We start from the raw sequence: 21,559 nt of genomic DNA on the forward strand, positions 1-21,559 counted from the left end.
TGGGTTAGAATGGGGACTCGCTCCCACTTTGTGTGGGTTAGAATGGGGGACTCGTTCCCACCTGGTGTGGGTTAGAATGGGGAACCCGCTCCCACCTGGTGTGGGTTAGAATGGGGGACTCGCTCCCACCTGGTGTGGGTTAGAATGGGGGACCCGCTCCGACTTTGTGTGGGTTAGAATGGGGGACTCGCTCCTACCTGGTGTGGGTTAGAATGGGGGACTCGCTCCCTCTTTGTGTGGGTGAGAATGGGGAACTCGCTCCCTCTTTGTGTGGGTTAGAATGGGGGACTCGCTCCCTCTTTGTGTGGGTTAGAATGGGGGACTCGCTCCCCCTTAGTGTGGGTTAGAATCGGGGACTCGCTCCCACCTGGTGTGGGTTAGAATGGAGGACGCACTCCCACCTGGTGTGGGTTAGAATGGGGGACTCGCTCCCTCTTTGTGTGGGTTAGAATGGGGAACCCGCTCCCACCTGATGTGGGTTCGAATGGGGGACTCGCTCCCACCTGGTGTGAGTCAGAATGGGGGACTCACCCCCACCAGGTATGGGTTAGAATGGGGAACACGCTCCCACTTTGTGTTGGTTAGAATGGGGGACTAGATCCCACTTTTTGTGGGTTAGAATGGGGGACTCGTTCCGACTTTGTGTGGGTTAGAATGGGGGACTCGCTCCGACTTTGTGTGGGTTAGAATGGGGGACTCGCTCCGACTTTGTGTGGGTTAGAATGGGGGACTCGCTCCCACTTTGTGTGGGTTAGAATGGGGGACTCGCTCCCATGTTGTGTGGGTTAGAATGGGGGACTCGCTCCCATGTTGTGTGGGTTAGAATGGGGGACTCGCTCCCACTTTGTGTGGGTTAGAATGGGGGACTCGCTCCCATGTTGTGTGGGTTAGAATGGGAGACTCGCTCCCTCTTTGTGTGGGTGAGAATGAGGGACTCGATCCCACCTGGTGTGGGTTAGAATGGGGACTCGTTCCCATTTTGTGTGGGTTAGAATGGGGACTCGCTCCCACATGGTGTGGGTTAGAGTGGGGTCGCAATCCTAGCTGGTGTGGGTTAAAGTGGGGCAATCGCTCCCACTTCATGTGGGTAGAATGGGGGACTCACTCCCACTTGGAGTGGGTGAGAATGGGGGACTCGCTCCCACTTTGTGTTGGTTAGAATGGGGGACTAGATCCCACTTTTTGTGGGTTAGAATGGAGGATGCACTCCCACCTGGTGTGGGTTCGAATGGGCATCCTGCACCCACCTGGTGTGGGTTAGAATGGGGCACTCAATCCCTCTTTGTGTGGGTTAGAATGAGGGACTCGCTCCCACTTTGTGTGGGTTAGAATGGGGGACTCGCTCCCACTTTGTGTGGGTTAGAATGGGGAACCCGCTCCCATTTTGTGTGGGTTAGAATGGGGGACTCACTCCCACCTGGTGTGGGTTAGAATGGGGAACCCGCTCCCACCTGGTGTGGGTTCGAATGGGCATCCTGCACCCACCTGGTGTGGGTTAGAATGGGGCACTCAATCCCTCTTTGTGTGGGTTAGAATGAGGGACTCGCTCGCACTTTGTGTGGGTTAGAATGGGGGACTCGCTCCAACTTTTTGTGGGTTAGAATGGGGGACTCACTCCCCCTTAGTGTGGGTTAGAATGGGGGACTCGCTCCCTCTTTGTGTGGGTTAGAATGGGGGACTCGCTCCCTCTTTGTGTGGGTTAGAATGGGGGACTCACTCCCACCTGGTGTGGGTTAGAATGGGGAACTCGCTCCCTCTTTGTGTGGGTTAGAATGGGGGACTCACTCCCACCTGGTGTGGGTTAGAATGGGGGACTCACTCCCACCTGGTGTGGGTTAGAATGGGGGACTCGCTCCTACCTGGTGTGGGTGAGAATGGGGAACTCGCTCCCTCTTTGTGTGGGTTAGAATGGGGGACTCACTCCCCCTTAGTGTGGGTTAGAATCGGGGACTCGCTCCCACCTGGTGTGGGTTAGAATGGAGGACGCACTCCCACCTGGTGTGGGTTAGAGTGGGGAACCCGCTCCCACTTTGTGTGGGTTCGAATGGGGGACTCGCTCCCCCTTAGTGTGGGTTAGAATCGGGGACTCGCTCCCACCTGGTGTGGGTTCGAATGGGGGACTCGCTCCCACCTGGTGTGGGTTCGAATGGGGGACTCGCTCCCACCTGGTATGGGTTAGAATGGGGGACTCACTCCCACCTGGTGTGGGTTCGAATGGGGGACTCGCTCCCACCTGGTGTGGGTTCGAATGGGGGACTCGCTCCCACCTGGTATGGGTTCGAATGGGGGACTCGCTCCCACCTGGTGTGAGTCAGAATGGGGGACTCACCCCCACCAGGTATGGGTTAGAATGGGGGACTCGCTCCCACCTGGTGTGGGTTAGAATGGGGGACTCGCTCCCACCTGGTGTGGGTTAGAGTGGGGGACGCGCTCCCACCTGGTGTGGGTTAGAATGGGAGACGTGTTCCCGCCAGGTGCGGGTTAAAATGGGGAAATCGCACCCACTTCATGTCAGTTAGAATGGGGCACTCACTCCCACCTGGGTGTGGGTTAGAATGGGGGACGCACTCCCACCTGGGTGTGGGTTAGAATGGGGGACTCACTCCCACCTGGTGTGGGTTAGAATGGGGGACTCGCTCCCACCTGGTGTGGGTTCGAATGGGGGTCGCACTCCCACCTGGTGTGGGTTAGAATGGGGGACGCACTCCCACCTGGGTGTGGGTTAGAATGGGGGACTTGCTCCCACATGGATTGGGGGATAATGGGGGCCCGTTCCCACAAGATGTGGGGAAGAATGGAGCACTGACTGTCCCCTACCTCACCAAGTCCATGCCTATGCCCACACCCGAACAGCCAATTGCCTTCCACCCTTACCTCTCACAGACACGGACTGTCCAGGCTGCAATAATCCACAATGAAATGCTGAAGACGAGGAGCACCGTGCCTGGGCAGATGGTCATGAGAGTTTTCATGACGAAGCGTGTGTTGAAATTGATTTTGTTCAGCGCCCCGATGCTGCGCGACGAGGCGTCTGTGAAGAGCTTACTGTGAAGCAGCATGACCCGGGCGATGAGGTAGAGCCGAAGGAACATTGGAATGGAGAGGATGATGTCCACATCAGCCCAGGTCTCGGACAGTGTGTAGGAGAATGCCAGCCGGGCTTTCCAATGGAATATGTAACGGCCAGGTACCGGGTGAATGGCACACACCACCATCTCCAAGCTGATAAAGAAAATCCGCTCGTAGGTCATAGCGATCCTCCAATCATCAGCTCCATTATCTATCATGAAAAGCTGCAAGACAGAACAGGACAGAGGGTTCTGTAGAACATGGGAAAAAGACTTTTCAAAGTTATGTTGTGCAAATCACTGGCCTTTTCCCAGCTGTGTTCTGGTCACTACACTTTATAAAGAATCTCAAGGCTTCGGAGAGGAGATTAAACCAGACTTGAGGGGCTTTGGATATGTGGAGAAGTTGGAATTGTTCTTAAGAAGCCTGCAGGGAGGTTTAAAACAGGTTTTCAATTATTTCATTGGGTTCTGGTCGAGGAGACAATGAGAAAATGTTTCAGTGAATAACCCAAGGACATAAATTCAAGATAATTCTCAAAAGAACTAGGAGGGGATCAGAATTTTTTTTACAGTGAGTGATGATCTGGAACATAGTGTCTGAAAGGATGATGGAATAGGCTTAATGGTAACTTTCAAAAGGATATTGGATAAATAGGAACATAACAGGAGGCCTTTCAGCCCTTTGAGACTATACTGCCATTCTAGATCATAGCTGATAATCGACCTCAATGCCATATCCCCCATATGCTTTGCTGTCATTAACTAGCTAGAGATGTGGTATGGCTTTGTTGGGCTGAGTGTCCTCTTTCTTTGCTGTAATATTCTCCAGCTAGATGAGCAATGAGAAAAGCCGGAAGATCTGCTCTGTTCAGAGGTCATCAGTCAGCTGCCAGTTTACTGCTTATTCCTTCCTGCCCTTTGCCCTGTTCAGAATCTCACAGTGAGAGATGAGGAGGATTGCTCAGCACGCTGACCAAACTGCACTGCATTACTTGTCAAAGACAAGCCAAGGCCCCTGGGACTGACATTCTAATATCCTTACCCATCATGGGCAATATCCTTATGATCAGCTTCCTATAACCCAACCCCGTGTGAAAAGTTCCTCACCGGCAGGATTGAAAGGAGGTGGCATGAGGGGGGAAATCTTGCAGTGAAATGAGAATAGCAAGGAGCATCACAGTGGCTCAGTGGTTAGCACTGCCACCTTACAGGGACAAGGACCCGGGTTAATTCCACCCTCGGGCAACCCCTGTGTGGGGTTCTCCATGTGTTTGCATGCATTTCTGCTAGGTACTCCGGTTTCCCCTTGAAATAATTTCACACAGGCTGGTATCCCGTCACCAAGTCTCCCTTTACTTACATGTGGAAAGTCCTTGACACTGATCCAGCTCCCTCAGAGCCAGCTCTCAGAGCAAATAGGATGTCTGACATTCCTGTTTCTTTTTTTTTGTACAAATCTTTATTCAATTTCCACCACTAGGAAGAAAGGAAACACCCAAGTGGCCAGTGACAAGCAGTGCCCTTCACATCAAAGGGCAATGCTGTGTGATCAAACAGTGAAGGGGGGGGAAGGGAATTAAATCAAAATAGAGTTGGAGAGGGAAATAATACACTCAGCTCCCTGCAGTGCCCAGTTCTCCATGAACAGCTTAACGGCGTTGGTGGATACCGTGTGCTCCTTCTCCAGAGACACCCGGGCTCTAACATAACTGCGGAAGAGGGGCAGGTGGTCAGACATTCCTGTTTCTTCTTTTTCCTCTTTTATTTACTGGTCCAGCTCCCTCAAGAGCCAGCTCTCAGAGTGAACAGCACCTCTGACAGTTATTTATCTAAACACTCCAGTTTTTTTTTGTTTTTTTTAAGCTCTCAGAGTGTCAGGATGTTGGAGACTCCTGTTTTTTTAAATTTTAACCCCCACACTACTGCCTAACTGCGGTAGTGCTTATTTTTCCCCCAGCACCCAGGTTGTGTGTGTGTGTGCAGGTGTGAGACACAGTGAGAGACACAAGGTGCATGAATCTTTATTCAAATTTCCACCACTAGGAAGAAAGGAAAACACCCGAGTGGCCAGTGACAAGCACTGCCCTTCACATCAAAGGGTAATGCTGTGTGATCAAACAGTGAAGGGGAGGGAAGGGATTAAATCAAAATAGAGTTGGAGGGGGAAATAATACACTTCACTCCCTGCGGTGGCCACCTCTCCCTGAACAACTCCAGGGTGTTGGTGGACACCGCGTGCTCCTTTTCCAGAGACACCCGGGCTCTAACAACCATGGAAGAGGGGCAGGCAGTCGGCCCTAACAACCCCCTCCACAGCCCGCTGCCTGGACCTGTTTATGGCCAGCCCGGCCAGGCCCAGGAGCAGACCCACGAGGAGGTCTTCAGACCTGCCCTCCCTCCTCCATACCGGGTGCCCGAAGATCAAGAGCGTGGGACTGAAGTACAACCAAAAGCAGAGAAGGAGGTTTTTAAGAAAATCAAAAAGGGAGTGCAAACTCCCACACCCAATATATACATGGTCCACGGACTCCACAGCGCCACAGAACAAGCAGTTGGGCTGGGAGTCCGTGAACCACCGCAACCTGCGGTTGCAGGGGACTGCTGCGTGCAGCACCCTCCACCCCAGATCCCCGAGAGAAAGGGGAAGGACTCCCGAGTAGAGAGCCCTCCACTGGGGATCCCCACCACCCGGTGGCAAATGGGCACGCCAAGGCGTGTCTGGACGGTGGATGAGGGAGAAGAGGTGGACGGTGTGCAGCAGCAGTCTATACAGGGCCCGCCTTTTTACCCCCTGAAAGGGAACAAAATTAAAATTCCGGAGACGGCTCAGATTGTGGGGCACAGGCTCCCGTGGGAAGTACGGGACCTTGGGGCCAATGTGAAATACCGTCCGGGCTGGGGTGAGCGCGGACGGGATCCCACCGCACACCTGAACGTCCTCCAACTGGTGCACTACGTCGGGTCCGAGCACCACCGTTTTAAGGCGTCGGATGGCGGTGGCCATGTACTGGATGTCTACCACTGCCCTGCTCGCTATGTCCTGCGGCTTTTTTTTTCAGAAGAGGGGAAAACACCCGAGTGGCCAGTGACAAGCAGTGGCCCTTCACAAAAGGCAATGCTGTGTGATCAGTTTTTAGATTTATCTTTTTTTCTTTGGACACCGCGTGCTCCTTCTCCAAGGACATCTGGTACTTTTTTTTTCTTTTTGGGTGTGGGTGAACACCACGTGCTCCTTTTCCAAGGACACCTGGTACATTTTTAAATTTTTTTTTTTCCTTTTTCTTTTTTTTTCACCCCCACACTACCGCTTAACTGCGGAAGTGCTTATTTTTTCCCCAGCACCCATGGTATGTGTGTGCAGGTGTGAAACACAGTGAAAGACACAAAGTGCACGAATCTTTATTCAATTGCCACCGCCAGGAAGATAGGAAATCACCCGAGTGGCCAGTGACAAGCACTGCCCTTCACATCAAAGGGCAATGCTGTGTGATCAAACAGTGAAGGGGAGGGTAGGGACTAAGTCAAAATAGAGTTGGACGGGGAAATAATGCACTCCACTCCCTGCGGCGGCCACCTCTCCCTGAACAACTCCAGGGTGTCGGTGGACACCGCGTGCTCCTTCTCCAGAGACACCCGGGCTCTAACGTAACCGCGGAAGAGGGGCAGGCAGTCGGCCCTAACGACCCCCTCCACGGCCCGCTGCCTGGACCTGTTGATGGCCAGTTTGGCCAGGCCTAGGAGCAGACCCACGAGGAGGTCTTCAGACCTGCCCTCCCTCCTCCATACCGGGTGCCCGAAGATCAAGAGCGTGGGACTGAAGTGCAACCAAAAGCAGAGGAGAAGGTTTTTAAGAAAATCAAAAAGGGAGTGCAAACGCCCAGACCCAATATATACATGGTCCACGGACTCCACAGCACCACAGAACAGGCAGTTGGGCTGGGAGTCCGTGAACCACCGCAATCTGCAGTTGCAGGGGACTGCTGCGTGCAGCACCCTCCACCCCAGATCCCCAAGAGAAAGGGGGAGGACTCCTGCGTAGAGAGCCCTCCACTGGGGATCTCCACCACTCGGTGGCAAATGGGCACGCCAGGGCGTGTCTGGACGGTGGATGAGGGAGAAGAGGTGGACGGTGTGCAGCAGCAGTCTATATAGGGCCCTTCTTTTCACATCTTTGAAAGGGACAAAATTAAAATTCCGGAGGCGGCTCAGGTTGTGGGGCACAGGCTCCCGCGGGAAGTACGGGACCTTGGGGCCAATGTGAAATTCCGTCTGGGCTGGGGTGAGCGCGGACGGGATCCCACCGCACACCTGAGCGTCCTCCAACTGGTGCACTACGTCGGGTCCGAGCACCGCCGTTTTAAGGTGTCGGATGGCGGTGGCCACGTACTGGATGTCTACCCATGCCCTGCTCGCTATGTCCTGCGGCAGCGTCCAGAACACTCTTGTTTCTATCTGTCAGCCAGGGTTCCCTAACTGGACCAGACTAATAGCCTCAATTAGGGAACTCATATTCCATGAGGTCCACCTGGTTGACCTTGTTACAATCACTAAATCTCCCACAGTCCAAAGACATGCTAAATTGCCCGTAGTGTCCAGGGATGTGCAGGTTAGGGTGCATTGGCCATGGGAAATTGTCCCACAGTGTCCAAGGATGTGCAGGTTAGGGTGGATTGGCCATGGGAAATTGTCCCATAGTGTCGAGGGATGTGCAGGTTAGGGTAGATTGGCCATGGGGAATTGTCCCATAGTGCCCAGGGATGTGCAGGTTAGGGTGGATTGGCCATGGGAAATTGTCCCATAATGTCCAGGGATGTGCAGGTTAGGTTGGATTGGCCATGGGAAATTGTCCCATAGTGCCCAGGGATGTGCAGGTTAGGGTGGATTGGCCATGGGAAATTGTCCCATAGTGCCCAGGGATGTGCAGGCTAGATGGGTTAGCCATGGGAAATGCAGGGTTATAGGGATAGGGTGGGAGGCTTGGTCTGGGTGGTTTGCTCTTTGGAAGATTGGTGCAAACTCAATGGGCCGAATGTCATCTTTCCATACTATTGGGATTCTAGAACAGAAATGGTCAAAGAGGGAAGCTCAGTTGTATTGTGCTGTTTATAAGACTGAACATCCTGTTGGTGTTCTGCAGCCAATTTAGTATTTTCTGAAGTGTGGGGACTGTTGTTTTGCAGGAAGTGCACAGAGAGCTCACACAAACAGCAATGTGACTCAGACCAGATAGGAGTACATACTCTCAATGTCAAAATGGCCGTCCACACTGCTCCCCACGTAACACACTGCAAGTGGGTTGTGATGTTGTTGCATTCACCTGAGCAGACTGCACCCTTCATCAGAGAGGAAGGAAGAAATGGGCCGTGGGAAGGGGGAACACTCCCTTGCCAACTCTCCACTGCCTGGGCATTGTGAGAGGGGGCAGCAAGCCAGGGACAGTGCCAGTGCTGGCCATGACTAGTCGTTTGTCTGTTGATGCTCCACCATCTGCGTTTTCTTGGCTACAATTGATCTCCAAAAACACATTACGCAGGCTAGAAAACAACTTTAAACAAAAGATGCATGGACGAGGTTCCTGACAGCTACCATTCCGTCACTTTGCTGAGAAATGACAGACCGGATCATCTGTTCTTTTAAACTGCTTTGAGGAATAAGCAGGGGAGAGCTCCCTTCTTTCTCGCCCACCTCATAGAGCAGACACGAGAGACAGCATATTGGGCTGCAGGTTTCCGTGCTGTATACCTTTCATTCCAACAGACTGCACCTCTGACGGTACAGCATTCCTTCAAGTACCGCTACAGCATCGGGAACATCAGCTTTGAATTTGCTGACAAGTTTCTCAGAAGAGATTTAACCCCACAACTCTCTGTCGGTTCTAGCTCTGTTGGCTGGATGGCTGGTTTGTAAAACTGAGTGACAACAGCAGAGTGGGTTCAGTTCTCACTGGGCTGAGGTTACGATGAAGGGATCTCCTTCTCAACCTCTCCCTTCACCTGAACTGTGCTGACCCTCAGCTTAAACCATCCCTGACCCCTCTCTCTTGCTCCCTAAAAAAAGAGCAGTCCTGTGGTCTGGTAAGACTATGACAATTTTAGAGGTAAAAACAATGACTGCAGATGCTGGAAAGCAAATACTGGATTAGTGGTGCTGGAAGAGCACAGCAGTTCAGGCAGCATCCAACGAGCAGCGAAATCGACGTTTCGGGCAAAAGCCCTTCATCAGGAATAAAGGCAGTGAGCCTGAAGCATGGAGAGATAAGCTAGAGGAGGGTACCCTCACCTTGACAGAGTGAGTGTGCAGGAAGATTTAATTGCATCTAAGATCCCAGGATGGAGTGGACACAGTCCAAACTGAGAAAGGACAGGTGAGAGAAAGAGTAAGCCTATCTGGAAAGAGCTTAGTGTGGGTAGAGTCATTCTAGAACGACAGCCATTCAAGGTAGATCTTACATTTCCACTGGAAAGACTGCCTCAATCTTAGTGATCTCCTGGGAGTTTAATTTTTCAGTCATTTAACTTGACATTTAGTGACAGGTTTGATGCAAGGTTGTGGTGCCCTTCAGTAATCCAATGGTTGGTGCTGGGGCCTCGGTGCGCGATGCTCAGGGGACGTGAATTAACTTAAACATACTTCAAAGAAGATCACAGATAAAGCAGGATATTGAGAGCTGGGGGGTGGTGGGGAGGGGTTGCTGGTGTTGCTGTTTAAAGCAGATAAGAGAGAAACTGCAGACTTCTCAGTTACTGTAAGGGAGAGGGAATGGGAGACAGAGGAAAAGGAATAGGGAGAGGCAAAAGGTGAAGAAAACGGAGAAAGACAGGCATTGGAGAATAAGATGGGGGAGAGAGAGAGAGAAGCAACTGACATAATGAGACAAAAATGGGGAGAGAGAGCAAGTAACAGAAAGAGTGGATGAGAGAAGTAGAGAAAAACAAACCAGGAGAAACAGAGTGAATGAGAGTGAAATGGTGAAGAAGGGGGAGCAATGGCGAGTGAGAAAGACAAGGGTTAATATGGTAGGGGTCTGAGCGGTGGGGATTTCAACAGGATTTGTGGTGGAATTGGATGAGAAGTGTGGCTTGGCCAAATCAGAACAGCTCACTCCATCTTTCATGTCTTTTCACAAGTGCTGGGGTGAGATTCTGGCCAGGCAATGGCCAATCAACAGTGACTGAAGTTCATTAGACCCTTTGTTAATGACCCAATCACCTCATTCACATGCAGCTTTCTATCTTACCAGACAAGCTAGATATCAGCATAGAAACCAGATTAAGAACTTGGCGAATTCAGATTGCTGCTTGCTCCAAAGGACATCAGGCATTAATATCTCAGGGCACACTCTGTGGGCACCCACCCATCCACAGGCATTGGTAACCGACATGGCACAGTTCTGACCCACTTACAGGGCGCTCCTCCATTTCAAGGTTACACTCAGCATCTATCACGGTAATGTTCCAGTGAAGACAGTGTGCTCAGAGGACACACCCACTTCTCACAGACTGCACCTGGCTGTTTCTTTGTCTGTGTGCTCACTCGCATAGCGCTCATCACTCTGCACCTGCCTGGATGGTGACAGCACCCCTGCTTTGCCTTGCTATCCTCTTCCCAGTTTGTCCCCTCATGGTACCACTCTCATCACACTGCTGTTGTTTAGCTCTGACACAGAAGACAGAAGCTTGCCATGGTCATCAGCAGGCATTTGTGGGGACCCTGATACAGTTATGATATCAGTCAAGGACTTCTCTCTAAGAGCATGAAAATGGCTGACATAGTTGTTACTTTCAGTTCAGGGCACCATGTACAGTGGGGTCTGCCAAGCAAGTGCTTCGGCAGGGGGTTAGTGGCATCGTGGGCTTGAGGTGGGTCACAGCAAGCATGGGAAGAATGGGTAGGAATCAGTGAGAGTGGTAAAGCAGGAGCCTTACTGAGAGGTGGCCACAGCAGTTGGGATAGAGTTAGCATGGAGCATTAGACAGAGAGGTCAGTGGCACGTACAGTGACAGACTGAATGCTTCCTAGACTTTCCCCTTATCTGGGGCAAGTGTCAGGAACCACGCAGGACATTGGTTAGGCCACTGTGGGAATATTGCATGCAATTCTGGTCTCCTTCCTATTAGAAAGATGTGAAACTTGAAAGGATTCAGAAAAGATCTACAAGGATGTTGCCAGGGTTGGAGGGTTTGAGCTATAGTGAGAGGCTGAACAGGCTGGGGCTGTTTTCCCTGCAGTATCGGAGGCTGAGGGGTGACCTTATAGAGGTTTATAAAATCATGAGGGGCATGGATAGGATAAATGAACAAAGTTTTCCCTGGGGTCGGGTGTCCAGAACTAGAGGTTTAGGGTCAGAGGGGAAAGATATAAAAGAGACCTAAAGGGCAACTTTTTCACACAGAAGGTGGTATGTGTATGGAATGAGCTGCCAAAAGAAGTGGTGGAGGCTGGTACAATTGCAACATTTAAAAGGCATCTGGATAGGTATATGAATAGGAAGGGTTTGGAGGGATATGGGCCAGGTGTTGGCAGGTGGGACTAGATTGGGTTGGGATATCTGGTCAGTATGGACAAGTTGGACCGAAGGGTCTGTTTCCGTGCTATGACTGTATGAGGATAACTCCAGACAGTCAGTGCCTCGTCTGGGTGCACAGTGGGCTTTTAAAGATGGCAAGGATGCAAGGAACACTTGTGAATTCCCCAATATGCACCAAGTGACAAATTGTCCTGGAATGGCACGTGCTAAAATAGGGCTGGAATCAAGATGTGAGTGACACTGTGGGGGCTGTAGATAGCTCATGAGGCAATTAATGGTAAGATCCAACAAGAAAGCCCGCTAGGCCTCACAGTGAAAAACCTTCCAAAAAACAAAACATGACATAGCTCAGACTTAGTCAAAAGTATGTAAGATTCAGCCCTTAGTGACTAATAGAGAGGTAGAGAGAGAAGGCAATGAGGCAGAAATGGACAGAGACAAAGAGAGAGAGACACAGACAGACGGACAGACAGAAATGGAGTAAGGCTTGAGATATATTCCAAGAGCGAGAGAGAGAAATAGAGAGAGGGACAGAAGCTCTGAGGGCCATTGGCTGAGAGAAATGGGAGAACAGAGAGGGAAGGCAGAGGAAGAGTGAAATGTAAAGAGGGGACACAGTGAGAGACTGAGCATCAACAAAAATTCTTTGAACGTGGAACAGCAGTGTGCTGTTCCTGTTGCCTAGGAGACAACATCAAAGTCCAGTAATAGCTAATTAGCTTCCTGGTGGAGGCCATTGAGTGCCACATGTGCAGTGAAGGGTATCTTTGTCTGAACACTCATTCAACACTTATGAAATTGGACAATTTCCCCAGCAAGGGAATTCTATTTATGAAACTCAATCTAAACTGTTTAAAACTGAAATGGTAGCAAGGTTTAGTTTTTAACACTGCTCCCTCTCACCCCCCCCCACTTCCAGAATGGTTATCAGATGTGGGAACAGCACCAAGGTGCTGGGTATGGCTGCCATTCCCATCTTGGTCCAGAATCATTTGATGTTGTCGTGAATCAGTGGCAGCACAAATGGGTGTTTACACAATGATGTGTTGACCTCGATAAAAAACTAAGGCAGGCTGAGCCAAGACAAACCACCCCCCTACCCCGCCACTTCAGAAGTGTAGCCATCACTGTAATGTAGGAAATATGGCAGGCAACTCATACACAGCACACTCCCACATGCAGCAGTCTGGCTGTGACCTTATTATTTTCATCTTAGACATTGTTTAAGGGTTAAAAGTTGGTTAGGCTACACAGAGGAACCTTCCCTGCTCTTTCAATGGGATCTTCCCTTTCCACACAAGTGGACAGCTGGGATCTCACTTTAACATCTAATCCCAGTGGTAGCACTGTAACACAGTGTTATCCTAGACTATATGTTCATGAATTCCAAAGTTGAACCACCTTCTGGTTCAAAGTTGAGACTGCTGCTCAATGAGCCCCAGCTAACAGGGGCAGCACAGTGGCTCAGCGGTTAGCACTGCTGTCTCACAGCACCAGGGAACCAGCTCTGATTCCACCCTTGGGTGTCTGTGTGGAGTTTGCACATTCTCCCCATGTCTGCAAGGGTTTCCTCCAGGTGTTCTGGTTTCCTCCCACAATCCAAAGATGTGCAGGTTAGGGTGGATTGGCCATGGGTAATTGCCCTGTAGTGTCCAGGGAAGTGCAGGTGGGTTAGCCATGGGTAAAACTCCATGTGGGGTTATGGGAATGGAGTGATTGTGAGTGGGATGCTCTTTGTGTGTGGAGGGGGGGGGGGGTTAGTGGGGAGTTGATAGGCCAAATGGCCTCTGTCTGCACTGTAGGCATTCTATGATTCCAACACCTTAGTCAAAGAGGTTGCATTCCAATATGGAAGAGGTGGTTAGGTTAAGATACAGAATTCCAGATCCTAGGGCTAATGACATGGCTATAGAGAAGCCAGAATTAGAGATTGCAGGCTGGAAGTGGTTACAGAATCTGTTGTGATACTAGAGTAAGAGCAGCCTATGGACTTAAGCCAAGAGTTGCACAGGGAGAAGAGGCAATTCAGACTGCAGGATCAGACTGTGTTCCACTAAATGTTTGTTCCCAGTTTCTGGGACGGGACTGTAGCAGGGCACCCTCAGGGGTGAGAGGTAGGTTTTGGCAGCCTTAGTCCAAGCGCCAAGCTTTCAAAGACAAAAAGTTGCCACTTGCCAGCAAGAGAGATATATCTGGTGCTACTCCCACGGTTACCAGCTCAGCTCGGATACGTTCTGGGAGGTGCCTTCCACCAAATACCTGAGCCCCTTAGTCTCCCACCACTGGCAGCTCAACATATCCAACCTCAGTATCCTGTCCTTATGGCTAATTGGAAAGCAAGTAAACTCTTCACAACCATATTAGGTGATGCTTGCCAATCTTAACCTTGCACCTGACCTATATCTCATATGCTTTAAGGCAAAGTTGAACAAAATGAATTTTGAGAAGCAGGCATCTTCAACTTAATAGTCAAACAGTACTGAAAAGGACTTGCTGCTGAAACTATTCATCTTGCACTCAGGGATTCAAACAGCACAGAAACAGACCCTTCAGTCCAACTGATCCATGTCAATTGGGTGTCCCAAACTAAACTAGTCCCATTTGCCTGCATTTGGCTTGAATCCCTCTAATTTTTCCTATTCACACACCCACCCAGATGCCTTTTAAATGCTGCAATTGTACCAGCATTACACTACCTTCTCATTCCATAAGCACAGTACCCTTTGCTTGAAAAGGTTGCCCCTTTAAATGTCTCACCTTAAACTTATTCCTCTAGTCTTAAACTCCCCTATCCTGGGAAAAAGACCTTGGGCTATTCACTCAATCCATGCCCCTCATGATTTTATAAACCTCGTCCATAGAAACTCTCCTGTGGTATAAATTGTTGTGACCAGTTGTAAAGTTTGGCATTCTTGCATTTACCCTGATGACTGCAAGACGGAAAGCCTAAAAAGCATCTCTCTTTTCAGCAAGGTTCAAACTCTGTGTTACCAGTTGACAATTTATGACTCCTATAATACGCCACCCACACACCCCCTGAAACCCCAGCTTTCCATTTTTGTTTGCTTGCAGCAGTGATATGGAGATTAAATCGGAATTCCCAGAGGATGCGGGCTCTTCTGCCCTGAGAACATGCACGTTCAAGCAAGGTGGCTTTGCACTTTGAGTTGGAGCATTCCGCACACAGTCCTTGAAGCAGAAACAGGGTTTCAGCCTGTTAGTTTGATCTCTCCCGGCTTCAGCACAGCTAAAAACCCACAGAAACTGTGGCAGCAGCTGCGGTCTAGGAGGTAAGAGTTCTGGTTGTCATGGTTACCGAGTACTGGAAACCAATCGAGGCAGCAATTATTACCGTTGGGGAAAAAAAATTCAGTCTGAGCTCCACTCTATCCTTCTCCTAACTTATTGATTTCCAAGCTGAATTTATGACCATTGCAAATGGGAGCAAAATGTTTCCCCTCCCTCCCCCCCCCAACAGAGGAAACAGACTCAAATGGAAATGAGTCCACATGCCTCACTCCTGATTGCTAGTGGACACACAGACCAGAGAGGTTCCCACCTTCAACAAATGGCAGTCCTGAAACAGTGAGCTGTACTCTCGCCTCTGAGCCACAGAGCTGGGGGTTCACACACCCCACTCCAGTTTGAGATGACCAATGTAATCCTGAGGGAGCACTATACTGGGGGAAGATCAGTGCTCATGGAGCACCACACTCAGCAGGGCAGCACTGAGAGAAAACACTTCACTGTCAGACGGTCAGTACTGAGGGAGCACTGCACTGCCAAAAGGTCAGCATAGAGCGAGCGCTGCACTGTTGGAGGGTCAGTGCCAAGGGAGTGAGCACTGTCGGAGGGTCAGCACTGAGGGAGGACTGCACCATCAGAGGGTCAGCACTGAGGGAGCGGGCACTGTCGGAGGGTCAGCACTCAATGAGTGCCACACTGTCAGACGGTCAGTACTGAGGGAGTGGTCAACTATCAGAGGGTCAGTGCTGAGGGAGTGGGCACTGTCGGAGGGTCAACACTGAGTGCCGCACTGTCAGAGGGTCAGTGCTGAGGGACCACCACATTGTCAGAGGGTCAGTACTGAGGGAGTGCCACACTGTCAGAGGGTCAGCGCTCAATGAGTGCCACACTGTCAGACGGTCAATAATGAGGGAGTGGTCAACTGTCAGAGGGTCAGTGCTGAGGGAGTGCTGCACTGTTGGAGGGTCAGCACTGAGTGCCGCACTGTCAGAGGGTCAGTGCTGAGGGAGCGCCACATTGTCAGAGAGTCAGTGATGAGGGAATGGCAATGCTGAGGTAGTGGGCATTGTCAGAGTGTCAGCACTGAGGGAGTGCTGCACTGTTGGAGGGTCAGCACTGAGTGAGTGCCGCACTGTCGGTGGGTCAGCACTGAGTGAGTGCTGCACTGGTGGAGGGTCAGTGCTGAGGGAGTGCCGCACTGTCGGAGGGTCAGTGCTGAGGGAGTGGGCACTGTCGGAGGGTCAGTGCTGAGGGAGTGGGCACTGTCGGAGGGTCAGTGCTGAGGGAGTGCCACACCGTCGGAGGGTCAGTGCTGAGGGAGTGGGCACTGTTGGAGGGTCAGTGCTGAGGGAGTGGGCACTGTCGGAGGGTCAGTGCTGAGGGAGTGCCACACTGTCGGAGGGTCAGTGCTGAGGGAGTGGACACTGTCGGAGGGTCAGTGCTGAGGGAGTGGGCACTGTCGGAGGGTCAGTGCTGAGGGAGTGCCGCACTGTCGGAGGGTCAGTGATGAGGGAATGGCAATGCTGAGGTAGTGGGCATTGTCAGAGTGTCAGCACTGAGGGAGTGCCGCACTGTTGGAGGGTCAGCACTGAGTGAGTGCCGCACTGTCGGTGGGTCAGCACTGAGTGAGTGCCGCACTGGCGGTGGGTCAGCACTGAGTGAGTGCCGCACTGTCGGTGGGTCAGCACTGAGTGAGTGCTGCACTGGTGGAGGGTCAGTGCTGAGGGAGTGCCGCACTGTCGGAGGGTCAGTGCTGAGGGAGTGGGCACTGTCGGAGGGTCAGTGCTGAGGGAGTGGGCACTGTCGGAGGGTCAGTGCTGAGGGAGTGCCACACCGTCGGAGGGTCAGTGCTGAGGGAGTGGGCACTGTTGGAGGGTCAGTGCTGAGGGAGTGGGCACTGTCGGAGGGTCAGTGCTGAGGGAGTGCCACACTGTCGGAGGGTCAGTGCTGAGGGAGTGGACACTGTCGGAGGGTCAGTGCTGAGGGAGTGGGCACTGTCAGAGGGTCAGTGCTGAGGGAGTGCCGCACTGTCGGAGGGTCAGTGCTGAAGGAGCACCAATACTGAGTTAGTGGACATTGTTAGAGTGTCAGCACGGAGGGACTACTATATCATTGGGGCTGCCAATGTGAGACTTTCCATTAACTCCTTGTCTGCCCTTTCAACTGGGAGGCTGGAAGAACACAGCAAGCCAGGCAGCATCAGGAGGTGAAGAAGTCAACGTTTTGGGTGTAACCCTTCGACAAAGATTCCATGACACTATTTTGAAGAACTGCAGAGACAATATTTAGCATTTAACTGAAAAGCATCACTAAAAACACACCAACAGGTCAATGCCATTTGTGGGAGTTTGTTGTTCACAGATTGGCCCCTGAATTTCCTCCATTGCCTGCACTCCAAAAGGTGTAAAGTACTTTGACCCTGAGGTTATGGCAGATACTATTCCTCTTTGATCTCATTTGTAGTTGGAATCAGCACGTGCTAAGCAAAACATACATACATTGGATACAAGAGATGTCAGAGGCTGGACATTTGTATTTTCCCAAAAGTTTGTCCACCATCTACAAAAGCTGGCTGGGTGGGTGCAGCTCCAACACTGTTGTAGAAGCTCAATATCATCCAGGACACAGCAGCCTGTTAGATCACCATTTCATCCGCTACCTTAACCATTCACTCCCATAGCGGCTGTGCATGCCATCTACAAGATAACTTTGGAATTCCCTGCCCCGAAAGGCAGTAGGAGCAGAGTCATTGAATCTATCCAAGCAGAAGTAGGTAGGTTCTTGCCAAGTATGGGGTTGAAAGGTCATGAGTGGAAGGGTGAGTTGGTAGGCAGGTATATGCAGTGAGCAAATCAGCCATGATCTTACTGAAGAGCAGAACAGGCTCAAAAGGCTGAGCATCATACTTCTGCCCCTCATTTCGCCTGCTGTTATGTATAAACTTCAGCAACTCACCAATTCTCCTCCAACAGTGTTTCCCAAATCTGCAGCCTCCACCACCTCCAGAGTCAAGGCAGCAGGCACCTGGTAACACCAACCCCTGCAAGATCCCTCTCCAAACCGCATGCACTGTCCTGACTAGGAACCAAACAGCCATTCCTTCAGTGTCACTGAGTCAAAATCCTGCAACTCCTTCCCTTTCAACGTGACGTGGACTTCATAAAGGCAGCTCACCACCACCCTCTTCCAGGGCAGCAACTGGTAAGATCGTTCAGAGTGAAGATGGTGAGCAGCTCCAAAGGGAACTTGCAGACAATGGTGCTCCCACGTTCCACTGTCCTTCTGGGCAGTAGAAGCCACAGATTTGGAAGGTGCTGTCTGAGGACATTTGGTCAGTTGTTGCTGTTCAATAAATGCTCATGATGCCCATGTACTGAGAATGAATGGGGAAAAAATGAATCATTGAGCTCTCTTTGTATATTGCTTTCTGTAACAAGTCTTACAGCTTGCAAAACCAGTGATCCCCATAACTCCGATCAATCACCACAATAAAAGGGCTGGAGCTCACACAAGCGTTTCAGCAAAACAGCCATGGACAAACAAAAAAGTCAATAAAAAGCAAATAAGAACAAAAATCACCACTCCAGGCAGCAAGCGGAAACAGAACAGTCAATTTCAGCATTGTAGCATTAAATCCTATTACTTAACTATTCAGGGTAAGGGTCGCTCCCTGTGAAACTGTACAGTCAGTGTTTATTCATCAGGTTAAGGGTCACTCACTGTGTAACCGTACAGAGTCAGGGTTTATTCAGCAGGGTAAGGGTCACTCACTGTGTAACCGTACAGAGTCAGGGTTTATTCAGCAGGGTAAGGGTCACTCACTGTGTAACTGTACAGAGTCAGGGTTTATACAGTAGGGTAAGGGTCACTCACTGTGTAACTGTACAGAGTCAGGGTTTATACAGTAGGGTAAGGGTCACTCACTGTGTAACCGCACAGAGTCAGGGTTTATTCAGCAGGGTAAGGGTCACTCACTGTGTAACCGTACAGAGTCAGAGTTTATACAGTAGGGTAAGGGTCACTCACTGTGTAACCGTACAGAGTCAGGGTTTATACAGTAGGGTAAGGGTCACTCACTGTGTAACTGTACAGAGTCAGTGTTTATTCAGCAGGGTAAGGGTCACTCAACGTGTCACTGTACAGAGGCAGTGTTTATTCATCAGGTTAAGGGTCACTCATTGTGTAACCATACAGAGTCAGTGTTTATTCAACAGGTTAAGGGTCACTCACTGTGTAACTGTACCGGGTCAGTGTTTATTTAGCAGTGTAAGGGTTACTAACTGTGTAACCGTACAGAGTCAGTGTTTATTCAGCAGGGTAGGGTTCACTCACTGAGTAACTGTACAGAATCAATGTTTATTCAGCTGCACTAACGGTGTAACTGTACAGAGTCAGGGTTTATTCAGCAGTGTAAGGGTCACTCACCGTGTAACCGTACAGAGCCAGTGTTTATTCAACAGTTTAAGGGTCACTCACTGTGTAACTGTACCGAGTCAGTGTTTATTCAGCAGGATAAGGGTCACTCACTGTATAACTGTACAGAGTCAGTGTTTATTCAGCAGGGTAAGGGTCACTCACTGTGTAACCATACAGTGTCAGTGTTTATTCAGCAGGGTAAGGGTCACTCACTGTGTAACCGTACAGAGTCAGGGTTTATTCAGCAGGGTAAGGGTCACTCACTGTGTAACCGTACAGAGTCAGGGTTTATACAGCAGGGTAAGGGTCACTCACTGTGTAACCGTACAGAGTCTGTGTTTATTCAGCAGGGTAAGGGTCACTCATTGTGTAACTGTACAGAGGCAGTGCTTATTCATCAGGTGAAGTGTCCACTCACTGTGTAACTGTACAGGGTCAGTGTTTATTCGGCAGGGTAAGGGTCACTCGCTGTGTAATCGTACAGAGTCAGTGTTTATTCAGCAGTGTAAGGGTCACTCACCGTGTAACCGTACAGAGTCAGTGTTTATTCAGCAGGGTAAGGGTCACTCACTGTGTAACCATACAGAGTCAGGGTTTATTCAACAGTTTAAGGGTCACTCACTGTGTAACTGTACCGAGTCAATGTTTATTTAGCTGGGTAAGGATCACTCACTGTGTAACTGTACAGATTCAGTGTTTATTCAGAAGGGTAAGGGTCACTCACCATGTAACCGTACAGAGTCAGGGTTTATTCAGCAGGGTAAGGGTCACTCACTATGTAACTGTACAGAGGCAGTGTTTATTCAGCAGGGTAAGTGTCACTCACTGTGTAACTGTACAGAGTCAGTGTTTATTCAGCTGGGTAAGGGTCACTCACTGTGTAACCGTACAGAGTCAGTGTTTATTCAGCAGGGTAAGGGTCACTCACCATGTAACCGTACAGAGTCAGGGTTTATTCAGCAGCGTAAGGGTCACTCACTATGTAACTGTACAGAGGCAGTGTTTATTCAGCAGGGTAAGGGTCACTCACTGTGTAACCATACAGAGTCAGTGTTTATTCAGCAGGGTAAAGGTCACTCACTGTCTAACTGTACAGAGTCAGTGATTATTCAGCAGTGTAAGGGTCACTCACTGTGTAACCATACAGAGTCAGGGTTTATTCAATAGTTTAAGGGTCACTCACTGTGTAACCGTACAGAGTCAGGGTTTATTTAGCAGGGTAAGGGTCACTCACTGTGTAACCATACCGAGTCAGTGTTTATTCAGCAGGGTAAGGGTCACTCACTGTGTAACTGTACCGAGTCAGTGTTTATTCAGCAGGCTAAGGGTCGCTCGCTGTGTAACCGTACAGAGTCAGTGTTTATTCAGCAGTGTAAGGGTCACTCACTGTGTAACCATACAGAGTCAGGGTTTATTCAATAGTTTAAGGGTCACTCACTGTGTAACCGTACAGAGTCAGGGTTTATTTAGCAGGGTAAGGGTCACTCACTGTGTAACTGTACAGAGTCAGGGTTTATTCAGCAGTGTAAGGGTCACTCACTGTGTAACCGTACAGAATCAGGGTTTATACAGCAGGGTAAGGGTCACTCACTGTGTAACCGTACAGAGTCAGTGTTTATTCAGCAGGGTAAGGGTCACTCATTGTGTAACTGTACAGAGGCAATGCTTATTCATCAGGTGAATTGTCCACTCACTGTGTAACTGTACAGGGTCAGTGTTTATTCAGCAGGGTAAGGGTCACTCACTGTGTAACTGTACAGAGTCAGTGTTTATTCAGCAGGGTAAGGGTCACTCACTGTGTAACTGTACAGAGTCAGTGTTTATTCAGCAGGGTAAGGGTCACTCACTGTGTAACTGTACAGAGTCAGTGTTTATTCAGCAGGGTAAGGGTCACTCACTGTGTAACCGTACAGAGTCAGTGTTTATTCAGCAGGGTAAGGGTCACTCACTGTGTAACCATACAGAGTCAGGGTTTATTCAACAGTTTAAGGGTCACTCACTGTGTAACTGGACCGAGTCAATGTTTATTTAGCTGGGTAAGGATCACTCACTGTGTAACTGTACAGATTCAGTGTTTATTCAGAAGGGTAAGGGTTACTCACCGTGTAACCGTACAGAGTCAGGGTTTATTCAGCAGTGTAAGGGTCACTCACTATGTAACTGTACAGAGTCAGTGTTTATTCAGCAGTGTAAGGGTCACTCACTGTGTAACCATACAGAGTCAGGGTTTATTCAATAGTTTAAGGGTCACTCACTGTGTAACCGTACAGAGTCAGGGTTTATTTAGCAGGGTAAGATC

At 50.1% G+C, this 21,559-nt stretch overlaps 1 protein-coding gene across 1 annotated transcript in view; it reads right to left on the reverse strand.

The window, feature by feature from the left end:
• The window catches only part of LOC140453938 (small conductance calcium-activated potassium channel protein 3-like), a 131,428-nt gene that overhangs the window by 77,124 nt on the left and 32,745 nt on the right, over positions 1-21,559 (reverse strand). The window contains 1 exon segment of the mRNA XM_072548799.1: positions 2,875-3,293. Coding sequence (XP_072404900.1) covers positions 2,875-3,293 — 419 coding nt within the window.

This window comes from Chiloscyllium punctatum, chromosome 28 (assembly GCF_047496795.1).
Source record: "Chiloscyllium punctatum isolate Juve2018m chromosome 28, sChiPun1.3, whole genome shotgun sequence".
NCBI classification, from domain to species: domain Eukaryota; kingdom Metazoa; phylum Chordata; class Chondrichthyes; order Orectolobiformes; family Hemiscylliidae; genus Chiloscyllium; species Chiloscyllium punctatum.